Source organism: Triticum urartu, chromosome 2 (assembly GCF_003073215.2).
Source record: "Triticum urartu cultivar G1812 chromosome 2, Tu2.1, whole genome shotgun sequence".
Classification (NCBI taxonomy): Eukaryota; Viridiplantae; Streptophyta; class Magnoliopsida; order Poales; family Poaceae; genus Triticum; species Triticum urartu.
In genome coordinates this window covers 112,817,567-112,840,580 of record NC_053023.1, presented here as the reverse complement: position 1 = coordinate 112,840,580, position 23,014 = coordinate 112,817,567, and the positions used below count along the sequence as shown (strand labels likewise).

Here is a 23,014-nt window from a genome sequence, read left to right as displayed (position 1 = left end):
GCCGTCCGATCAGAAATCAACGCCCGCGATCGCTTGATCCAGCGACCCGTGCAGCTGCGCGCGGCCCTCGTCGGCGTCTTCTCCCCCCCCCCCCCCCCCCCCCCCCCCCCCCCCCCCCCCCCCCCCCCCCCCCCTCGTCTCCACCTCCCCGTGCTCGTTCACGCTGTCCGTTCCTCGAACCGCCGCGGCGTCACGTCACAGCCACGGAGCGCGGGGCCTGAGGAGAGGGGAGCTGGAGGCCGGCGAGGCAGAGGAGGGCGCGCGGGGGAGAGATGATCTCGCAGTTCTTCGTGCTGTCGCAGCGCGGCGACCACATCGTCTTCCGCGACTGTAAGATCTGGATCCTGCCCCCTTCGTTTTTTCTCGCGGAAGTTGTCGTGATCTGCCGCTGATTTGGGGTGGGGATGTTGCGGGTGGGCGGGATGCAGATCGCGGCGAGGTGCCCAAGGGCAGCGCGGAGATCTTCTTCCGGAAGGTCAAGTTCTGGAACGAGGACGAGGCCGAGGAGGCGCCTCCAGTGTTCGTATGCATCTGTTCCCCTCTCCCTGCTTGTCTCTTGTTATTCGTACTGGGCAATCTGATAAACCATCCTAATTTTGAGGTTTTTGGGTGCTGAGTTGTTGTGTTACGTTGAAGTGATAGGCTGATTAGCTATGTTTATTATGGGTTGTTTGAATATGTGTTGAGAAGCTTAATAGCATCACCTATTTCCAGATAGAACATGAGCTTACGGATCGCCGGTTCTGTTTGGAGTCATTGCGCGTCCAGTATGTTTGTTCCTTGCACCATAATTGAGCATTTGGTTAACTGCATATGGGGCATCTGCATTCCTGTGTAAGTAGTTCCTAGGGCAAATGCTTTAGATGGACTGATAAAAAAGTTGACTAATCCCTCCTCCAGCAACTCTTCAACTGTTTAGGAGGTCTGGGAAGTGGGGACTAAGCTCACCAGGAAGGAAACTTTTAGTGCCTGTTCTCCATTATGGTTCTTTGGGTAGTGAGCAGGGTTATAACATGATGCATTGTTAGCTCCATATCAAATAAGCATGAAGCTTGCCTTGGAGGATCTGCTTATGGAAAAAGTTTAAGTTAGATGCAGACAGTTTATTATGATTATCTTGTAGGGTTGTAGGATATTCGACTCTTGATAAAATGAAGGATTGAGCGTTACATATGTGTATGGAAGAGACAACAATGATTGCATTCCTCTTTCTGTCGATTCACCCATTTCTTTGCCACTTGATCTGACATGTGGCATTTTCTACATTTTGTACATGACAGAATATCGATGGGGTTAATTATGTCCATGTCAAAGTTGCGGGATTATTTTTTGTAGTAACCACAATGGTCAATATCTCCCCGTCGCTTCTCTTGGAACTTCTGCAAAGGATCGCACGTGTTACCAAAGACTATCTCGGTGTTCTAAATGAAGATTCCCTGAGGAAGAATTTCATTTTAGTGTACGAGTTGCTCGATGAAGTTATTGTAAGTACTCTACATTCCACACTACCTTTCTTCATACAATATTAACTGCAACCTGTTTTGACCATGTTTTGGGGCCACTAGCAAATTTTAATGTGTGTTTATCAAGCAGTTAGTGTGGTTTTGAACTGGCTAGTATGATTCATCTGTTTAGGACAAAACACAATACTATCATCTTCTGGTAGAACTATGTAATTATTTATGTGTTGAATTGTGTAATTAGGACTTCGGATACCCACAAACAACTTCTACCGAGGCTCTGAAGTCGTACATATTTAATGAGCCAATCATGGTTGATGCCGGACGGTTGCCACCACTTGGTCCTGCTGCTATGTTCATGGTAAAACTTCTGCCTATTATTCCGAGAAAACATGGCTTTAGGGTCTCACTTGACCAAGCAGTGTGCTACTCACCATTTTACTTTGTTAATCTCATAGTTTAATTTGACAAATTGTCTAATGCAGCAAGGCACGAAGCGAATGCCGGGTACGGCTGTGACAAAATCTGTCGTTGCTAATGAGCCTGGTGGGAAAAAGAGGGAGGAGATTTTTGTTGATATCATTGAAAAAATAAGTGTGACATTCAGCTCTAGTGTAAGTTATGATATACACATACCTTGTTGTTTTTCCTTTTCTTCTTCCTGACCTGAAATCTCAAACATGTTGCAGTTCTGTAGTATTAATTAGGGCCAGTTCTTTTGGCAGCTTAAAAAATAAGCCGCCTCCTCCCCAGCTTTTTTCTCATAAGCCGCCTCTCTTATTCATTGGGGCTTCTAAACTAGTTATGTAATAACTAATTTAGAAGTCTCAACAAATTTTAGAGGCGGCTTATTTTTTAAGCCGGGGAGAGGCAGCTTATTTTTTAAGCCGCCCAAAAGAACTGGCCGTGATTACTAAGTAGTTCAAGTTGCTGCTTATAGTTAGTATGGTTAGTGGATTCTCTTTACTGTCAGTTTCTTGTCCTACTAGTATCTTTGTGTTTACAACTTAAAATTGGACATGCATAAGATGTCATCTTGTTGCCTCTTACTGTAAAATTCCAAATCCATGGGATAGGGACGACATGACCTTTTGGTTCTGAATAGCTCAAATGGGATACTTGCACTTTGTGAGGCACCACATATGATGATCCTACTCCTGAGTAGTTAAATGGCAGTTTGTTTTGTTATCTTGTTTATCGTGATATATTAACCAGGATGAATACATGCTTTGTTCTAATGCAGCAGTAGTACTTTCATGTGCTTACTATCTTCTATTTAAAATTTCATTATACAGGGTTATATACTTACCTCTGAGATTGATGGAACCATCCAAATGAAAAGTTACCTTAGTGGAAATCCAGAAATCCGTCTAGCTCTGAATGAGGATTTGGGCATTGGAAAGAATAGCTCTTCTACACATGGTACGGCTGTTAACTTTTCTTCCTTTAATCACCTGAAAATGTTATACTACTACTTTCATTGATTGCTGGATGTCTATAAGCACGACCTGGATTTTATGTTTCTTCGCTGTTCTTGATCTTGTGCTCATAGTGTTGAAAACGTGTTAAGTTTTTTCTTAATGGGTTATTCAATGGATACATTTAATCATTAATATCAGTGGAGACCTTCTATTTGCATTTTGTCTTATTAACAATTCCTATCTTAACCGAGATTTGGTATTCACTATAGCTTTTTACCACTTGAACAAAGTGAGTTTGATGTGCTGTTGCTATCGTGTAAATTTGATCTGGTTACCATCACTTTATTCTTACATCTTGTGAATTAACAATACTACAAATGCTTGATACCAGATTACAGAAGTTCTTCTGGAGGAGGATCCGTTGTTCTTGATGATTGTAACTTCCATGAGTCAGTGCAGCTCGACAGTTTTGACATTGACAGAACTCTGCATTTAGTAAGTACTACTGATATGATTTGTTTTTTCTTCCTTTTTTCTTCCAAATATGCACAGCAGCAAAATTTGACCATCATATTTACCAATGAGTAGATACCACCTGATGGAGAATTTCCAGTGATGAACTACCGGATGACTCAAGAATTTAAGCCACCCTTCCGTGTAACTGCACTAATTGAAGAAGCTGGCCCATCTAGGGTAAGGTATTTTGTGTTTTTGAGGTGCTGATAAAATTAATATTTCGATATTGGTGTATCTTGATTCAAGATCTTGGTTTATGTTACACAGGCTGAAGTTCTACTGAAAATTCGGGCAGACTTTCCTGCAAATGTCACTGCCAACACAATCACAGTACAGATGCCAGTGCCCTCTTACACAATGAGGTCAGTTGCAGCTTTATTTTGTCCTTTTGAGTTCAGACAAAGTTTAAACATTAAATTCTGCTTGTGATAATTGGTTAAAGGGTTGCATTATGGAATTACTTTGCAGGGCAAGTTTTGAACTGGAAGCTGGAGCAGTTGGACAGACAACAGATTTTAAAGAAGGAACCAGGAGACTGGAGTGGAATCTAAAGAAGGCAAGTTCCAAAAAGGATTTTATCTATGGTTCACTCTTGTTTTCCCCCCATTGAGTTTGAACTCTATTATATGCAAACCCTATTCGAAGATGATTACATGCGATGCAAGCCTGAATTTGTTAGCCAATCTGCTGTACTTTGCTGAACAAGTTTAACTTTTGGCAGATTGTTGGTGGTTCCGAGCATACCCTTCGTGCAAAGCTCACATTTTCCCAGGAGACACATGGTATGCTCTTGACTTCTAGCATGGCCTGTCTATGCTCTGAGTGACTATTATACTATGTTTTTGTGACACACATCTTTATGAACACAGGAAACCTCACAAAGGAAGCCGGACCAGTAAACATGAACTTCACTATACCTATGTACAATGCTTCAAAGTTACAGGTAAGACCATCTGCTGCCATCTCTGTGCCAACACTAACATGATTTAAGAATTTTCTTATCTGTTGAACAGCTAGTAGATCGATGTGTAGCTTTTATGCTTCCTGAACACCAACACCACCCACACACGACTGAACTATTCCCTTCCCCGCTGCAGGTCAGATATCTTCAGATAGCGAAGAAATCCAAAACATACAATCCATACAGGTGGGTGAGATATGTGACACAGGCCAACTCGTATGTAGCTCGCCTATGAGGACATTGCTTGTACAATTCTTCTGAATGCTCTTCCCACCTGTTCCTTGTGCAATTATCTTGGACAGACTTGAAGCTTTGGACAGAGTGACATGTATTGTAACTCTATAGTGGGGATCCCAACATCACTCTGCTCCTGTAGCTCACTTTCTTTTTTAGTGTTATATTTTCCTTCTGCAATATGCAGAAAATACATGATGGTTGTTTGTATTCTGAGAAGTGAATAAATTTCTTGTTCATCTGGTAATTACAAACTGAAACTGTCTCGCTTCGGAAATAGCACGGAAGATGAATCATATGATGGAATGCATCGGATCATTGGCTGCTTTATACTCCATTTCTAAATATAAGCCTTTTTAGAGATTTCAATACGGACTATGTACGGATGTACATAGACATATTTTAGTGTAGATTCACTCATTTTGCTCCGTATGTAGTCCATATTGAAATCTCTAAAAGGGCTTATATATTTAGGAACGGAGGGAGTATTTCTACTGGTGATGCCGGATGAGAACCCGAAATGAGGATTTTAGGACAGTGGCAATCTTGTCTGAAGCTTCATTCTTTTTATGTTGACAAACATTACAGACGTACAAAGCTACCATGCTCAATTTTGCCACTCATCAGCATGTAATTATGGGACAAACATTACGGACGAACAAAGCTACCATGTGCTCAACATTGCCACTCAGCATGTTTCAAGAAAAGGAAGATCATATGAACACGAATCCAAACGAGTAACGACTGTATATCCTTGGAGTAACGAACGAACAATCACCGACGACTTGATCTTGGCTGGCCACTGGAGCCGAGAATGCGCGACTTGTTCTCACAGAACAGTTTTTTTTTTGACGGGGTGTTCTCACAGCACTGGAGCGTTGACATCACTCCCCAAAGTACGTGGGCCTCAAACACACGCTGCCTTAAGCCCAGATGAGCCCAGCCAGCCCAGTAATCGCGGAGTCGTCACAGGACCTGTAACCCCCGGCCCACGTCTTCTTCTGCTCTTCCTCGCCGTAACTCGGCAGTTTCAGCGCAGTGCACTCGGCAGCCAGGTCCAACGACGCGGCGACGACGGCGAGCGTGACCGCGAGCGCGCCCAGTCTTCCTACAGATCCGCGCGGCGGCCGGCAAGGTGCGGCCCTCTCCCTCCGTCTCACCTGCTCTCTTCTCTCAGATCGCATAGGGAATTTTTGCTCGCGCGAAGAGTTCCTGCCCGTCCCGCCGCGGCTTCTTCTGTCTTCCTCGTCGTGGTTTACGGCAGATCCGTTCGATTTGGGGCGGGATCCGTAGTTGTCTACGTGGAGTCACAAGGGGGTGACTGAGTTGCGCGGCTGCTTGGCCACGATCTCGTGGCCGGATCAGCTTTGCATCTCGTGAGATCTCGTTCGATTTGATTCCGGAATTCCGGCAGGAAATGGTCCGGGCTCAGTCCACTCTGTCCCTTTTGTTGGATTTTGTTCGTAGGTTTAGGGTAATTGCTGTGGTGCTCTTTGGGGGATCACCCGGTGGGTGTGCCATGCCATAGGTGAGTGAACGTAATCCGCTTGGTCAGGTTCAGGCGCCAGATGCAGTAGCCTGATATCCTTTTAGGATGATTTTTTTAAGTAATTCTCCAGTTTTAGCCGTAAGAAGATTATGCAACCCACCGAGCAGATTAAGCTATATTGAGTGAACAGCTAAGGAGCTGAATTTGTACATGTTGATAATAGATGATATGATTTCCCCCCCTTAAAACATCAAACCTAAGGTAGAGGCGAGGCTGAGTTGGTGGGTTCGCAAACTCTTGCATACAAGAAGAGTTCTCTTGGCAGTAGAAACTTGGGAAGGGCAATGAAGATATGAAGACCAATGAATTGGTGCACCAGGAAGATCGTGTTATGTGTGTTTCTCTGTATAGCTATCATTGCACGTTTCCTGCATGTTCTATTACACTGCAGAGAGAGTGCTCTTGTACAGCAGTTAACTAAATTTCACACCTCCATTCATGTGTTGCACTGGATCTGGTTATCGAAATTTTGTTTCTGTTATCTTCTATCTTTCTGTCTTGCTTTCATTTGAAACTTTCTATAGATATTAGTAGTGCAGGTTCAGTCGCACCATCTTATGTAATCTAGCTCTATACATCAGTAGCAGTATGCTCTTCATAGCTTAAAGTATGGTCATTCTTTCTGATCATGCTACACCACTAAAAGTTTATCTAGCTAGTCTCCCATCTCCCACGACTCATCCCTGAACTACAGTAGGCAGAGGACACCCTTCCCATCTCGGGTACATGGATGGCCTAATTTGTATTTTGTACATGCAAGGTTCCTTAATCAATGCATATCATGATAAAAGTGGATTGCACTTAACCCCAGTTTATTTGCTATTTCTACGTATCTTTTTGGAGAAAGTGGAGTCAGAGTGATGCTGACTTGGTGACATCCCAATCTGTCATCAAATTAGATTTGTAGGAACATGCCCCTGAGCTCAGAGATCTTTGTTTGGAATTATCAGGACCATATGATGGTTAAGCAGGGCTTTACCACATGTTTGACTTGCTGTGTTTTGTATTGACAGCCTATCGCCATAATCCTATAGTAGCTTAGTGCTGCTTCTTGCCTTCCTTTCTGACACCACACACACAGCTCGTTCATACCTCTGTTTGTATGTTGTGCTTTAGCCTTTGTTTCCATGTCATATACTTCTGATAAGTGGCAACCAGTACATTTGACTATCATCATCGATTGCCTGTTTTCACATCTTAACTATCCTTTGTTTGCCAATGTTTTCTGCAGATGTTTGACGATCAAGACTTGGGTTTCTTCACCAACTTCCTGGGGATCTTCATCTTTGTGTTGGTCATCGCGTACCACTTTGTGATGGCAGACCCGAAGTATGAGAACTGATCGCCTTTTGTTTAGCAATGAGACCGTATTATACTTGGAGCAAATAGGGAAATGTGTCTGTTAATGGTAACAGAGCGCTTGACAGATCTTCTTAAGTGCAATTACCTGGCATTGTGACTTGAATCATGTTTAATCTGTTGAACAAGTGAACTGTGGAGATTTCGAAAGATCGATTTACTATCTGTCTATGTTGTACCCTGCTTGTTATTTGCTGTTTGATTATGTGATCTGTATTGCCTTTGGGGTTGCAAAATTCTCATATCTGGGACTTGAACCCCCTAGCTTCATTTTTGCTATGTTCTTCAACGATATAACTATTTTATATCTAATCAATAAAGCTTGCCGGATGGCATTCCATAAAAATGAAAAGACATTTAAGATGCACTGGAACCTTGTCGATGAAGCAGAGTTTCTCTTCTCCGCCTTGTTTTACCCATGCGAAGCAGCATCTTGCCATACACCTATGGGTTGCCGGTGCACAGATCACAATTACATGTGCTTTGTATTTCCTGCCATTTATCAGTCTTCCGTATTCAGAGAATGGAAGTTGCTAAGATTTTGGATTGTGCTTAAGCAAACCTTTTTCTACAGTGGTAGCAAAAATGAACCGTTCAATAGTTCTGGGATCTGTTTGGATGGACGTAAGGGGGCATCCGTGGAATTGACGGTACAGCATGTTTGAAAAAATGACCACTGTGGGTTATTTTAGTTCAATTGTTACAACAAACACCAGCAAGACAAAAATGGCAAAATGTTGGCATAACTCTTGCATGAAATATACTCTGAGAAGCAGAATTTATCTCAGTTCTTGCAAGAAGAAATATGCTGATAAACAGCCACAGAAAAATCTAACACTCTTGACCGCAGTACATGTGTTTGGCCGAATAAGGCATTATTCTACTCCCGTCTTCGTATAGTAATGAATTGTTCTGCAAACCCGCTACTAAGAAATATTATGACAACTATTTAGTCGCAAAGATAAAAATGAAATGTAAACTAACAACTTCAAACACTTGGGAACCAGATAAGCAAATGACATAAGCTCTCACCCCGGACATTGTCAAAAAGAAAAGAAAAAATGTCTCACCCTGAACTGAAGAAAGAACTAGATGCTTCTGAATGAGATTTATCATCCATATGAATGGCGAAAGGTTGAAAACTAGAGACAAGTGGTTGGATTTCTTCTTCGCTCCTTTGAACAACATGACATGAGGCCAACCTTTTTGTTCGCAAATATTGTAATGTACTCTCCACTTGCTTCATAGTAGGCCTTTCTTCTCCCTTGAGACGCAAACACGTCTCCGCAAGAGAGGCAATGATACAAATTTCATCCTCGCTTGCTTCTTCAAGAACTTGAGTGGCTACCACCTCTCTTACTGACTTTGTTTTAATCTCTGTAATGAAGTAGATGGACAAGTTTTGCTTTGAACCTGAATTACTTCTAAAAACAGGCTCTTTTCTTGTAAGTAACTCTATGAGCACCACACCAAAACTATACACATCGCCTTTCTCATTTAGTTGCCCAGTTTGATAATATTCTGGATCCAAGTATCCGAATGTTCCTTGTACATTTGTGGTAACATGAGTTTGGTCAATAGGAACTGTTCTTGAAGCACCAAAATCTGAAACTTTAGCAGTGAAATTTCCATCTAACAGGATATTCGAGGACTTCACATCACGATGAAAGACCGATATCGAGGCAGATGTATGTAGATAACAGAGAGCTCCAGCAGTTTCTTGAGCAACCCTCAAACAATCATCCCAGGATAAACATAGTCTACTAGTTGGCTCACCATGCAAAACATCAAATAGAGAGCCATTAGGGATAAAATCAGATACTAAGAGCGGCACTTCTGTTTCAAGACAACATCCAAAGAGCTTCACGATATTTCGATGATTTATCTGGGAGAGGATTACAACCTCATTAATAAACTGATTGATCTCAGATTCCTCAACAAGTTTTGACTTTTTTATAGCCACCACACGTTGGTCCGATAAGATGCCTTTGTATACCGTGCCATGTCCTCCACGGCCTACAATACGAGTTTCATCAAAGTTGTTTGTTGCCTTCTCCAACTCCTCTAAGGAGAAAATCATTGTTCTATCACTTGCATTTTCATCTGATAATATGAGTTGTTCCAATAGAAGGCCTTGGTTTTTCTGGAAATAAAGCCTGCGTTGTTGTTTTTTGACGAATCTTTTCCATCGATAGGAGATGGACATTCCACTCAAGCCAAGAAGTAGCATTCCAAAGCCCGCACCCAGCCCAATGGTAACACCTATGTAAAACCATATGCCAATAAGCTTATTGTTGTCTTCATATACCCCATAATAATTGAAAGGTAGGTACCTATGACGAGAGTTTTCTTTTTGATAGAGGTGCACTGCATTTTTTTGGGATCATATTTTGTTCTCGGAGGACAACAGATGAAGTCTCCAATGATATTGTGGCACGTCCCTTCACAATTTTTTGGGTCAAGGCACTCATCGACATCTGCAAAATGAGGCACATCTTGGTAAGGTGCACAAGCAAAATAATATCAAAGAAAAACCTTATTTCCCCAAGGTAATACATATGTTCTTGTCTTCTTGACAAGATTAGGAGATCTGAATCAGAATATTAGCCATGTCATGGGGCAAAAGACTGGCTTTCCTAGAACTTGGGCGGGTAATATATTGACTATCATACCTAGAACGATAAAACACGACTGCAATTAATAACACGTGCATATCGTCAGCCTTTTCCATGAAACCGACATTTCCAGTTCTACTGGTAGCTAAATAACCATTTTTGGACGAAGATAGCCAGACAACTAGGTACCTACAATCTGACTCAATTTTTTCTTTTTGTGTGTGAATAATCTGACTCTAATTCTAATATTGCCTATGAGCCACGCGGACTGTTTGATATATAATCTTAACAGCTGAGGTCACGCCTTTTTCCCGAAAAGGAGGATAACTCCTTTTGGCATATTTAACATGGTCATAGTTCCTGAAATAATGTATAACATTTTCACCTTCGTGAAGCCATTGACCTATCTTACAACGACTCTAATGCAGAACGTCAACATTGTTTTTATCATAGTGCAAATTGTGGGCTTTGATTGGGGGTTAAAAAGATTATCGTAGTGCAAATTGTGGGCTTTGAGGGATTAGGTTTACCCTTTTAAAGTGCACATAGTGATTTTTTGGGGTCGAAATTTGCTTAATTCCATGGACCACCAACATAAGGATTTTACACGCCTGTTTAAAAATTGCTTTAAAGAGAGGCTATAGGGCTCTTGATGGTGAGGTGACATAGTTTACATTAAAGGGGAGTCTACGGTTGTAATGGCAGGTTTAGTGTGTGTACATTAGTCCGTCGTCTCTCAAAACCACATCCTAAATTAACTCAATTAAATCAAATCTTATCAAGACACCAACTAAATCAAAACTTTCCTTGCTTCTCATACCCTATCCAAATCAAGTTGAATCTTAGCAAAACCTCACCTAAATCAAAACATTCCTTGCCTTCACTAACCATACTCAAATCAAATCAAATCTTACCAAAATCTAGAATATGATGGGTGTAAGGTATATGTCGGACACGATTGGTGTTTTTTTTGTGGGGGTGGGGGGTGGGGGGGATTTCTAATCTATTCATCAAACATAATGGCAGTAAGAACACTAGAAGTAAAATAAATTACATTATGTTTGTAGACCACCAGCGATGACTATAAGCACTGATGCGAGTCAAAGGGGCGCCGCCGTCATGACCCCTCCCTATTGAAGCCGGACAAACCTTGTTGTAGTAGATAGTCGGGAAGTCATCATGCTAAGGCCCCAAAGGACCAGCGCACCAGAACAACAACTGTCGCTGATGAAGAGAAGCATAGATCGAAAGAATACAATATGTAGGCACACATATGCGGATGAACGAAGACCGAATCCCAACAGATCCATCGAAGACAAACATCGAACGTATCCCATAAAATCCGCCGGAGACACACCTCTACACACCCTCCGATGACGCTAGACACACCACTAAGACATGGGCTAGGCGGGAGAACCTTATTCCATCTTTAGGGAGTCGTCGTCGTCTCGTCTTCCCGAGCAGGACAAAAACCCTAGACAAACTCCAAATAACACCTAAAAAGGAAGCAGGAGCCTCCCGCCGGCGAGGGCCGGGATCCACCACGCCTCCATGGCCCTAAGGTCGTAGGATGCAAGGCAGATCGGCGCCAGCGTGACAGGAGGCAGGGAAACCCTATTCATTGGGTGCTCTTGTGTGAGGAGGAGAAGCGAAAGGGGTAAACATACTACATATCACAGACACGATTGGTGTTGAACCTATGTCCCCATTGCAACGCACGGGCAATTAGTTAGTAGATAAAAAATTGGTATTACTGCCACTTGAAAATTCGATGTTGTGTCAAATTTACTGTTTCGTAAGAATATTCTTCCATTTTTTAAAATCAGAAAACTAATTTCAAGTTGTATTTTGCTTTGAAAAAAATCAAATTCGTTCTACAGGGATGGAGAGGGAGTAATAAGTTACTACCATGCAAAAGTAAATTAAGATTGGAACCTCGGTTTGGTGCAAGAATTGTCATTACTTGGACCAGTAGATGGTTTGGTGCAATAGTGAGACTAATCTTGGAAAATCTTGGAAAAGGTAAAAGAAACGGCATGTCAACAAAATTACCATTTCTTGCTAAAAAAACACAATTACCATTTTACAAGAATATTCGTCCATTTTAGAAGAATATTCGTCCATATTTTAATCAGAAAACCAATTTCACGTTGTATTTTGCTTTAACAAACCGAATTCATTTTTTAAGAGAAACAAACCGAATTTATTCCGCAACAGATGGATTAATAAGTTATCCTGAAAATTGAATTAAAGACTGGAGACTTGGTCGTATGGTAAGTGTGGAATTGTTGTTAGTCCTTTTGTTACCTTTGCATCCGTATGGAAGGTAAGGATTTCCTTGGTACCCTTTCTTGCATCTGCAGAAGTAGCCTCGTCCAATAGGCGAGTCGACGCACACGCTGTCGTTGCCGACGCACGGATAGGACTCCGGCTTGGCGCGTGCTGACTCGCAAGTCTCCCCTTACAGCGTTCCAATAGCCCAGTCCACCACCAGCGGCGCCTGCCCGCCGTAGGCGTCGACGAACGCCGACGAGGAAAGGTAGGCGGACGAGAAGGTGAAGTTGGACGCCTCCACCAGCGCCGCGTAGCTACAGCGGCCGGTGCTGAAGCTCCCGTCGAACCACACCCGGTAGTTCTCCAGCCCCCTCGGGATCGCCGTCCGGCAGCAGCCGATCCCCTCGCAGGAACCGTTGGTCAGCAGCGAGAGGTTGCCGTCCTTGCATGTGGCCCCGCACACGGCCGTGTACGACGTGACGTTGTCCGTGTCGCCGATGTAGGCGAGCGTCTTGCAGCCGAGCACGGTGAACTTGTTGGCGGTGTCGGAGAGCCGGAAGATGGAGCCCTCCAGGTCCATGTTCGACGGCGGGCTGTTGACCTCCATCTCCCCGGCGGTGGCGTTGTAGCAGTAGGAGGAGATGTTGTTCAGCCACCGGACCTGGCCGTGCTCCAGCGAGATCTCCAGCACCTCCTGGTTGATGTAATGTAGCCTCTTGCCACGGCCGCCCCTGTCTAGGCAGCGGAGCTTGAAGCCTTGCCGGCGGTCAGAAAGTTGGCAGCCATCCTCGAGGTCGATGCCAAACGGGTAAGGGATCTCCAGCCCACCGCATTCCCTCGTGCAGTTGCCTGGTGGCAGAGAAGCTCCAACGCCGGTGAGGCGGAACGCCGTCAGCGCTACGATGAACCCTACTGCAGGTGCTAATTTTTTGAAAGCCATGCTGAGTGGTAAGGCTACAATTTGCAGCAGCTTTTCTGATCTAGTGATTTCGGGCTACCCAGTCGCTTGTTAGTCTGAATAATGTTGCCATGATTATATACATATATTCACATTTTGAGGGTAGGGTAGGTGGGACTGGACTGGTTCCTCTTGTTATCCTTCCCTGCTGTTTCGTGTTTCCTATCAAGAAAAAAGGCAGAAGGAGAATAGTCCATGGAGCTGTTCTATGGAATACGCGGTGTGACATACAGTATTCGATAAGAAACATGCACCAAGTGTACATCCTAAACAGTGCAGTGTATTGGTGCTGTGGTAAGTATGTTTATATTCCATCTATAATAGGGCCGTATTATCTTTGTTACTGGGCTACATCGCGAAAGGAAAGTTTAGGTAGAGAGAAAATGATTCAGGTTCCATCGACATCACCATGTTATATAGGGCTTCAAGCCTTCAACGCGGACCACATTTCAAAAGGAATTTAAACAAACCAGGCAAATTGGACAGTTATCATTAGAACCATTACATTTTTGACATATTTCAACTAAACAAAAGCGAATGGCATTTTTTTAACTTAGTCTATATGTTCGTCGACCGTTGCGTCCTCCGTGTTCTACATCATGCCTTCCTCATGTCCGGCAAACTCACCGGCCATGAGCCCCAGGAAGTGAAGCTGCGGGAGAGGGGGAGGGAGAGAGAATAGGACGTGGGGCACGGCCCACATGGGACATTAGGCGTGCCCACGTCCCATGTCCTACTCTTTCTCGCTGGAGTTCACCGTGTCGACGACGTCTGACATGGATGGGTCGGCCTTGTGGTTGTTGTGGCGGGGCATGAACAGTAGGGGCGGCGACATCTATGGTCACACGCGCCTCCTCTTCGCTCCCCTTCGCATCAAGGTCCATGAACAAGGCGCCACTCTCCACCCTTAGGACCCGCAGCCGCCATTGCTTGCGGCAGATGTCGCGGGTGATGCGCATGGACTGTTACAATGCCCGCTGCTCATCCAAGAAGCCCAGATCCTCCACGACCATGGCCACGGCGATGTCATCGTTCTCCTACTCGTCAGCGATTTGCCCCTCCGCCAACCGATTCTCTGCCAATCGCCAGGATTCCGTACAACCGGTCAAACAACCACGGTGGTTGCATGCTAGGCCATATTTTGTTCTGCCTGCGGGGTTAGTTCCAACACAACATATAGGCATGTTTATAGGCATTCAAATGTCGCTACAACACACGATAATTTTGCGCAAGACAAAGGCCTCATTAGAACAACTCTTCTCAACTTATCCTCCATGATAAAACTTCAACACTCTTTTATTGAAACGAAAAACAAAAACTTACTTTTCTACCTTATTCGCGTGGGTTGCCTCCCACGAAGCGCTTGTTTTCGGTCAGATAGCTCGACCATAGTGATTCACTTGGGTAAAAATACACCGAGCCCATAGCTTCGAGCATTGACGATAATGCCGTCTCCGGTGTATGTCTTCATTTTCTTTTTCCCGGGGAAATGTCTCACAAAAGATCCTTCCCAGTAAGGTCAAATCTCACATTTCCCTCAGACACATTAATAACAGTCTTTATGGTCATAAGAAAATGCCTACCAAGAATTATAGGAGCAATGAGATCTTCAGGCATATCAACTATAGCAAGATCAATCGTGACAAGGCAATCATTTATTTGAATGATAACACCATGCTTAATCGTGACAGGTCAAACCAATCTCAATCTCACGCTCAAAATCATCTTCTTGCTTAGCAGGTAACTTATTGAATAGTTTTTTTCTTTGATCGTCCAACTCGCGTACCTTCGCTGCAACATGATTAAGAAAGACATTATATGCCTCATCATTTGATACCTCAGGTAGTGGGTGTTTCATTGCTATCATCTTTACGAAGTCTGTAACCGTATAAGTATACTCTCGCACATTGCACTCTCTTCGTTACTTCTCATCATCTTGACATCTTCAACCGGGTTAGGTTCTGGTTTACCTACATAGAATCAGAGTTTGGCTCTCTGCAATTTTAGCCACTTGTGCTTCCATGCTATTAATTCTTCCATCTAGAGCCTGCACATTGTTAGTGAATCCAACAATCTTACTGGTCAATTGACCAAGTAAGTTATCATGATTCTTCAAGATATTTTTAAAGGTTTCATTCTGCTCACTCTGACTAGCAATAAAAAAAATTCTAAATTTCTTCTAGAGTATTTCTATTTCCATTAAAATTGTTAGGTGCTCCACTATTATTGGGATAAGGTAATCTAGATGCATACCCATTATTTTTTCAATTGGGATTATAGCTATTACGAGCAATAAAATTGACATCATTAACCTCTTCATCAGTAATAACGTTCACATTTACCTCTTGTTTTCCTTTCATGGCGGAGATGAGTTCATCAATCTTAGCGGTCAACTCTCTTGGTGGTAGCCCTCTCAACATGCCACCGGGCATAGTTTTCTTGCATTTCATCTAGCAACTTTTTATCATCAACGATGGGCTTACCCATAATAGTTCCTCCTGCAGCAGTATCAATCATAGTTTTTGACATAGGATTTAAGACATTATAAAACATATGAAAAATTAACCACTGTTCCATTCCATGGTTACGACAATTTCTTATAGCATCCTTCGTGCGAACCCACACAAGCGCTAGTGGCTCGCGATCTTCCTGCTTAAAACTTGTTATCTGTGGACGAAGTTGCATAATTTTTGCAGGTGGGCAAAACTTAGATAAAAACTTACTGAATCAATCAGTCCATGAAGTTATATTACCTGTAGGCAAAGATAGAATCCATTCTTTTGCTTTTCTTCTCAAGGAGAAAGGAAATAGGTGCAACTTCAAAGCGTCAAGATCATAATCTTTAATGTGTGTCATGTTGCACAATTCAGAAAAATTATGCAAGTGCATACTGACATCCTCAGAAGCAAAGCCTCCAAATTGATACTATTGAACCATAGAGACTAGGTTCGGTTTTATCTCATACTCAGCGGCAACAACATCAGGTTGTGCTATAGGTTCACACATGAAACTATTGCTAGGAGTAGCAAAGCTTCCTAGGTTATGACTCGTAGTAATATTTTTTAGATTTTCTACTGACAAGACTTGCAACAAAAAGTAAACTAAAAACTCAAACAACACTCTTAATAAAAACTCTAAACACAAAGACTAGGCACACAAAGCCTCCTCGGCAACGACGCCAGAAAATGGTTCGATTACTTCCTTTAGTGAGCCGAAAATGGAGCAGAAAGGATTCTCGCCTTTTTCCCCAGAGGTGACCCTGAGTTACCGAACCCACGAGAGGATGGTGCCATTTAAGCTAGGGTATCAAACAAGGTCTTGCTAGAGAATTAAATTCTATCTTTTGACCAGATCGTAAATCAAGCTGACACTGAAAACACTTATAATAAAAATAGGCATGGGTATGAGGACTTATGCTTACAACCATATATTTGTGTCGGGACCATCATGAATCATGATCTTAATTTGTACTCTGGAAGTCATCCATCAAGATGTGCTTGCTACATATCGAAGTGGGGCATGTGTCCAAATTATGTCTTGACCGGCACGCGTCCTGCATCAAGAGTCAGTTGTCCAACGAAAGCCTTGTCCGTTGCACGGGGTTGCACTGTTAATTAAGACTGCAATAATCAGACAAAAGCATTGGGCATTTAATGACTACACCTCTTGAATCTCCAAGGATACGACTTGTGTTATCACACTAAACATTTCTGCCATTGGTGTTTGGAATAACACGTCACGGTCTCCCTACCCTCAGCATCTTTGTGACTCGCTCTCCATGATCTTGGGTACCTGCAGGGATGAAGAACGCGAACGAGACATGAGACAACAACGGAACATTTTTTATGCTATGCATACGAGACGTTAATTCAACGTACTTTCATTGAACTCTCCAAAAAAATACATCGGGTTGCAAGACCCTTGCCTCAACCCATGACCTTACCGAACTACCCACACATGAAGATCAGATCAAACGAAGAACACATCATGAAGATTTATTGATTGATAATATGTTTTACAATGGATGCCGTGTGTGATACATGATTACAAGTATGACTAGATTGCTGAGAACTATGGTGGTGGTGAAGGTTGTGGCTACGGTGATGGAAAATGGTGGCGGCTATGGTTGATGGAGATGGCTTTAGTGAAGATGAGAATGACTGGCTTGTTCTGTGATGTTCTGGTATTCATTTGGCGCCAGGCCCTTTATAAATGTCGTTCACGTAGACCAGTCGCCTCGGTTGCCATGCCATACAACTATCCATAAGAGCGCGGATAATCATATGGAAGGTCGCCTTTTGCTCTGTTTCCTCTGGTGCACCACCCACTTGATCTCTTCTATCTCTACTTTACCCCTTTTCATGTATTGGCTTGATTTTGTCCATAAATAGCCAATTTCTCGTGGAAATAAAATAAAGATCGAATATTTAGAATCGTTTGCATTCATTAGTCATTAGTAGCAATATCAGAGCGAATATCTCGGTTTTAATAAAATATTTCTGCTTAAACTTAGGTTAGAGGAGTGTAAAAATAACACTCATCAATTATCTTATCACAAAACAAAACAAAATTGTTGTGCGAACGATGAACACATGTCGTGGAGATACACGGTCACGACAACAGGAATGGAGTTGAAGATGCATGTTCCCGTCGGATCCTCGAATAGTTTCTCACAGTTTGTCCAAACTATGAATCTTCGACGTCTCTAAGATATCTATGCGTGCAGGGAGAAATGTCGGGCAGCGAACTGCTAGGTCCACTCGCACGATGTCAACATGCGACTGACGATGACTTGGTCGTGGAACTGGTCGAACTCTTTTCAAGGTCTTGCCCCTCCAATTATATAGACGTTTAAGATGGACTCAACACGTGATATCCATTATCCACACCCAATTCAACTTGGATCCAATCTGAGTGGGTTCCTGCCCCTTAAGCACGCAACCCTATATGTTCATGCACACATGGACACGACGCAAGTCGATAGCTGGTAGCGGCTCCTAGTAGAATGCGACTATGAATACGGTTCATGATTCGAACAGAAAAAGAATGAAAACAGAGGGAAAGAAGCCCCCTGTCTTATTCTTATAGGAAAATGAGGAGACTCAAACCCAGGCCGGCGACAACAACCTTTGTGCTGTCGCGACTATGAATACACCTTCTCTCATGATTCGAACAGATGATTCAAGGGATAAAACATTTTGAGAAAACAAATCTATGAGAAAAAGACAAACAAGCAACCGACACATGCGTCCCGTGCATGCGAAGAAAATCCCACCAAAACTTCCAGATTGCGGTAAGTGCCGCATATGCAATGCATCACTTGTCATCATGAGAGAAGGTGTGAGTGACCTTTGCACGGGGTTAACTAGTGAGTTTGCTCATCCCTGCGAACGCCAAATGAGTTGCTCTAGTATGTATTGCAGTGACGTTTATTTATATTCATTTCTTGGCCACTTTTTTATTTCAACCAGTTTTCTTTAAAATACTTTCAATTTTTAAAAGTAAATCAGGAATTTAAAAAAACCATGAATTTTAGAGAATATTCCCAATCTAAAACATTTTCCCAAATCAAAATAATGTGAATATAAAATTATTCCCTAATTTTTAAAAATGCTTCCAAAATTTAAAAATTACAAAAAAGTAAATTTCATGAATTTTAAAAACATTCTCAAACTTCAAAGAAATGAAAAATTAAAACAATATTCATGAATTTTAAAAAATGAATTTAGAAAAATCATAAATTTAAGAAATGTTGCTGTATTTTAAAAAGTAAAATTGTAAAATAAAAATAATAGGAAAATGCGAAATAAAAACACAGTAAAAAGGAAAAGTTGTCAAGGAATGTTCTACTAGTAGAATCTTTCAAAACCGGAAGAGAGAGTCTTCCGAAGTCTGCTTGAGCTGGCCCAGTAATGGTGGGTAGCGTCAGGTGAGCAGATTATGCGAGGTTGACAAACCTCGACCTTTGTCTCAAAAGTAAAAAGGACAAACCTCGACCTATGCGTTGAATAGGATCACCTCAGAAAAAAAGAAGAAGCGTTGAATAGGATCAAGTTCAAGGACCAAAACGCTGTATACTTGAAGCGAGGTGAGCAGATTACGCGAGGTTGACTTGCTGCATTTTTTATTGATAACCTGTGGCCATGATCCTATAGTAGACACTAGGCGCACAGCTCGTTCATAACCTCTGTTTGTATGTTGTGCTTTAGCCTTTGCTTCCATGTCATATACTTCTGACAAGTGGCAACCAGCACATTTGATCATGTATCATGGCTAGCTTGTTTTCAGACCTTAACTATCCTTTGCTTGCAATGTTTTCTGCACATGTTTGACGACCAAGACCTGGGTTTCTTCACCAACTTCCTGGGCATCTTCATCTTTGTGTTGGTCCACTTTGTGATGGAGGACCCGAACTACGACAACTGATCATCTCTTGTTTTGCACCGTCTTACTCGGAGCAAGTTGGGAAATATGTCGGTTAATGGGGACGGAGCGCTTGACGGTTCTTCTTAAGTGCAAAGTATCTGGCGACTTTTTTTTCTTTTTTTATCGAAAAGGGGGAGTTCTCCGGCCTCTGCATCAGAGTGATGCATACGGCCATCTTATTAACCAAATAAAAGTTTGAACAAGGTTTCAAAGTCTCCAACTGACAGAACAAAAAAAGAAAGCTCACACAGAGCTAAAAAGGCTAGAAACACCAACTAGCCAAGAAAGAAAAGCCACAACCGGCTGGCTAAAGAAAGATAGGTAAACTAATTGCCTATCCTATTACATGACCGCCATCCAAACCAGTTGAAGATATCCCGAGCTACCATCTCCCAGCAGACAGATCCAGTAACCAAATGCTCCCTGGCCTCCGTCAGAGTGAGTAGCGACCATGAACGGATCAGTGTGGTGGCTCGGAAAATAACCCGCAAAAAGTGAATACGTGATATTCTGTTAAACACCAAATCATTTCTGCAATTCCAGATAGTCCACAGCAAGGCGCAAACTCCAACACGAATATGTCTCACTAAGTCTGGCTCAATCCCATTAAGCCATATCCCAAATAACGCATTGACAGAGTTCGGTGGAGTAATCTTAAAAGCAATGTGGACCGTCCGCCATAGAACTTTGGCTAACGGGCAATTAAAAAAGAGGTGTTGAATCGTCTCATCCCGATCACAGAAACTACACCTAGTAGTTCCTGTCCAATTACGCTTTATCAAGTTGTCCTTAGTTAAAATGACTTGTTTATGGACAAACCACATAAACACTTTTATTTTGAAAGGCACTTTAACCTCCCAAACATGCTTAGAGGTAGGAATGGAGGACGAATTACTAACATCAATATACATTGATTTAACCGTGAAAACTTCAGACCTAGCCAGCTTCCAGCGTAATTTATCGGGTTGTTGAGAAAGCTGAACCTCCATCAGTCTCCTAACTAGACGGAGCCAAGCTTCCCAACGATTGCCCGCTAGCGACCGTCTGAACTGAATATTAAGGGGGATAGATTGAAATACCATTGCAACGAACACCTCACGTCGTTGAACAATACGATATAAAGACAAATATTGAATGGCCAAAGGTGTCTTTCCGAGCCAAGTATCCTCCCAAAAACGCGTACTAGCACCGTTGCCAATAATGAACTTTGTCCTATTAAGAAAGGACAGTTTGACTTTCATCAGTCCTCTCCAAAAAGGCAAGTCGGTTGGCCTGACTGTAACCTGGGACCAAGTTTTTGTGTGGAGGTACTTGCTACGAAGGATTTGCGCCCACGTGGCATCAGTCTCAGAAAACAGTTTCCACAGCCACTTACTAAGAAGACATCTGTTCTTAACTTCAAGATTCTCGATTCCGAGACCCCCTTGGTCTTTCGGTCTACAGATAATATCCCATTTAGCTAGCCGGTACTTTCTTTTTAAGTCATCACCCTGTCAAAAGAAACGCGATCGATAGAAGTCCAGTCTTTTCCTGACACCAACTGGGACTTCAAAGAACGATAAGAGAAACATAGGCATACTCATGAGTACCGAGTTAATCAAAATTAATCGGCCACCGTATGACATGAGCTTGCCCTTCCAGCAACTCAGCTTCTTCTCAAATCGGTCTTCGATGCACTTCCATTCTCGGTTCGTCAGCCTACGATGGTGGATCGGGATACCTAAGTAGGAGAAAGGTAACTCCCCCAACTCGCACCCAAACAATTGCCTATAAGCGTCCTGTTCATCCTTTGCTCTACCAAAGCAGAACAACTCACTCTTATGAAAGTTAATCTTTAACCCGGTCAATTGTTCGAACAGGCATAACACCAGCTTCATATTTCTCGCCTTGGCCAAATCATGCTCCATGAAGATGATTGTATCATCATCGTACTGCAGGATGGATACACCTCCATCAACAAGATGGGGTACCAAGCCACTTGACCATTCTCCTTAGCCCTCCCTATCAAAATTGCTAACATATCAACCACAATGTTAAACAATATAGGGGACATCGGATCTCCTTGTCTTAGGCCTTTATGTGTCTGGAAGTAACGACCAATATCGTCATTCACTTTAATTCCCACACTACCTTTTTGCGTGAATGATTCAACCTGGCGGCGCCAGGCTTCATCAAAACCTTTCATACGCAATGCCTGTTGGAGGAATGGCCATTTGACCTTATCGTACGCTTTCTCGAAATCCACCTTAAAAATTACTCCATCTAATTTTTTTGAATGGATTTCATGGAGCGTTTCATGAAGGACGACCACCCCTTCAAGGATGTTTCTGTCCGTCATGAAAGCAGTTTGGGACTGTTGCACCACAGAAAGCGCAATCTGTGTAAGCCTATTAGTCCCGATCTTGGTGAAAATTTTGAAACTAACATTGAGAAGGCAGATTGGCCTGAACTGCTCAATTCTCACAGCATCCGTTTTCTTAGGGAGCAGTGTGATAGTTCCAAAGTTCAAGTGAAATAAGTGAAGCTGTCTAGAGAACAAATCATGAAACATAGGAAGCAAATCCCCCTTAATGATGTGCCAGCACTTTTTGTAGAACTCAACCGGAAAACCATCCGGTCCAGGAGCCTTATTATTTTTCATCTGTGCAATAGCATCAAGCACCTCCTTCTCAGTGAACGGGGCAACCAGAATATCATTATCAGCAGCCGACAGTTGAGGCACATCCTCAGCCCTGGACTCATCGAGGGACACACAGCTATCCTCCGGCGGTCCAAACAACTGCCTATAATACTCTGTTATATAGGTTTTGAGGTTGTCTTGTCCTAAAATAGTGCCCTCATCTTGTTCAAGTTGAAAGATCCTCTTCTTTCTGTGCTTACCATTAGCAATCAAGTGAAAGAATTGAGTATTTGCGTCCCCTTGGACCACTCTGCGGACCTTAGCCCGCAACGCCCACTTCAGTTCTTCTTCGTGGAGAAGTTCTTTCAACCTCTTCTCCGCCTCAGCTTTAACCTGAAGCTCAGCAGGCAACAAAATCATGGATTCGGCCTTTATGTCTAGTGCATGTATAAGAGAAAGGAGCCTGTCCTTTTCAATCTTATACACTCCGCTAAGGTGCTTAGCCCAACCCCATAAGAAACTTCTCAAATTCTTAATCTTATTCTGCCAGCGCTCGACCGAAGTCCTCCCTCCTGCACCCTTAGCCCATTCCCTGGCAATCAGGTCCAAGAATCCTTCGTG

The 23,014-nt window shown here is 42.8% G+C and overlaps 3 protein-coding genes and 1 pseudogene across 3 annotated transcripts; 3 read left to right on the top strand and 1 right to left on the bottom strand.

Annotated features, from left to right (window-relative positions):
* The first annotated feature begins 127 nt into the window (after positions 1-127).
* On the top strand, positions 128-4,839 carry LOC125536211 (AP-4 complex subunit mu). The gene is made up of 13 exons (XM_048699392.1): positions 128-330; positions 429-523; positions 1,281-1,484; positions 1,705-1,821; positions 1,946-2,074; positions 2,756-2,882; positions 3,273-3,376; positions 3,470-3,574; positions 3,665-3,759; positions 3,866-3,953; positions 4,119-4,179; positions 4,267-4,340; positions 4,495-4,839. Exons 1-13 carry the CDS (start codon positions 273-275, stop codon positions 4,591-4,593), a joined length of 1,356 nt encoding a protein of 451 aa, XP_048555349.1. The 5' UTR covers positions 128-272; the 3' UTR covers positions 4,594-4,839.
* Positions 4,840-6,993: 2,154 nt separating this feature from the next.
* On the bottom strand, positions 6,994-14,377 carry LOC125535304 (annotated as a pseudogene).
* Positions 7,373-7,665, top strand: LOC125536209 (dolichyl-diphosphooligosaccharide--protein glycosyltransferase subunit 4C). Its single transcript, XM_048699389.1, has one exon. The coding sequence runs from the start codon at positions 7,373-7,375 to the stop codon at positions 7,481-7,483; it is 111 nt and encodes a 36-aa protein (XP_048555346.1). The 3' UTR covers positions 7,484-7,665.
* Positions 14,378-19,671: 5,294 nt separating the features above from the next.
* LOC125536210 (dolichyl-diphosphooligosaccharide--protein glycosyltransferase subunit 4A-like) lies at positions 19,672-19,773 on the top strand. Its single transcript, XM_048699390.1, has one exon. The coding sequence runs from the start codon at positions 19,672-19,674 to the stop codon at positions 19,771-19,773; it is 102 nt and encodes a 33-aa protein (XP_048555347.1).
* The last annotated feature ends 3,241 nt before the right edge of the window (positions 19,774-23,014 follow it).

Coding starts and splice junctions, on each gene's coding strand:
- LOC125536211 (XM_048699392.1), top strand. CDS start 273: ATGATCTCGCAGTTCTTCGTGCTGTCGCAGCGCGGCGACCACATCGTC. Junction 331..428: donor CCACATCGTCTTCCGCGACT/GTAAGATCTGGA, acceptor GGCGGGATGCAG/ATCGCGGCGAGGTGCCCAAG. Junction 2,075..2,755: donor GTGTGACATTCAGCTCTAGT/GTAAGTTATGAT, acceptor TTCATTATACAG/GGTTATATACTTACCTCTGA.
- LOC125536209 (XM_048699389.1), top strand. CDS start 7,373: ATGTTTGACGATCAAGACTTGGGTTTCTTCACCAACTTCCTGGGGATC.
- LOC125536210 (XM_048699390.1), top strand. CDS start 19,672: ATGTTTGACGACCAAGACCTGGGTTTCTTCACCAACTTCCTGGGCATC.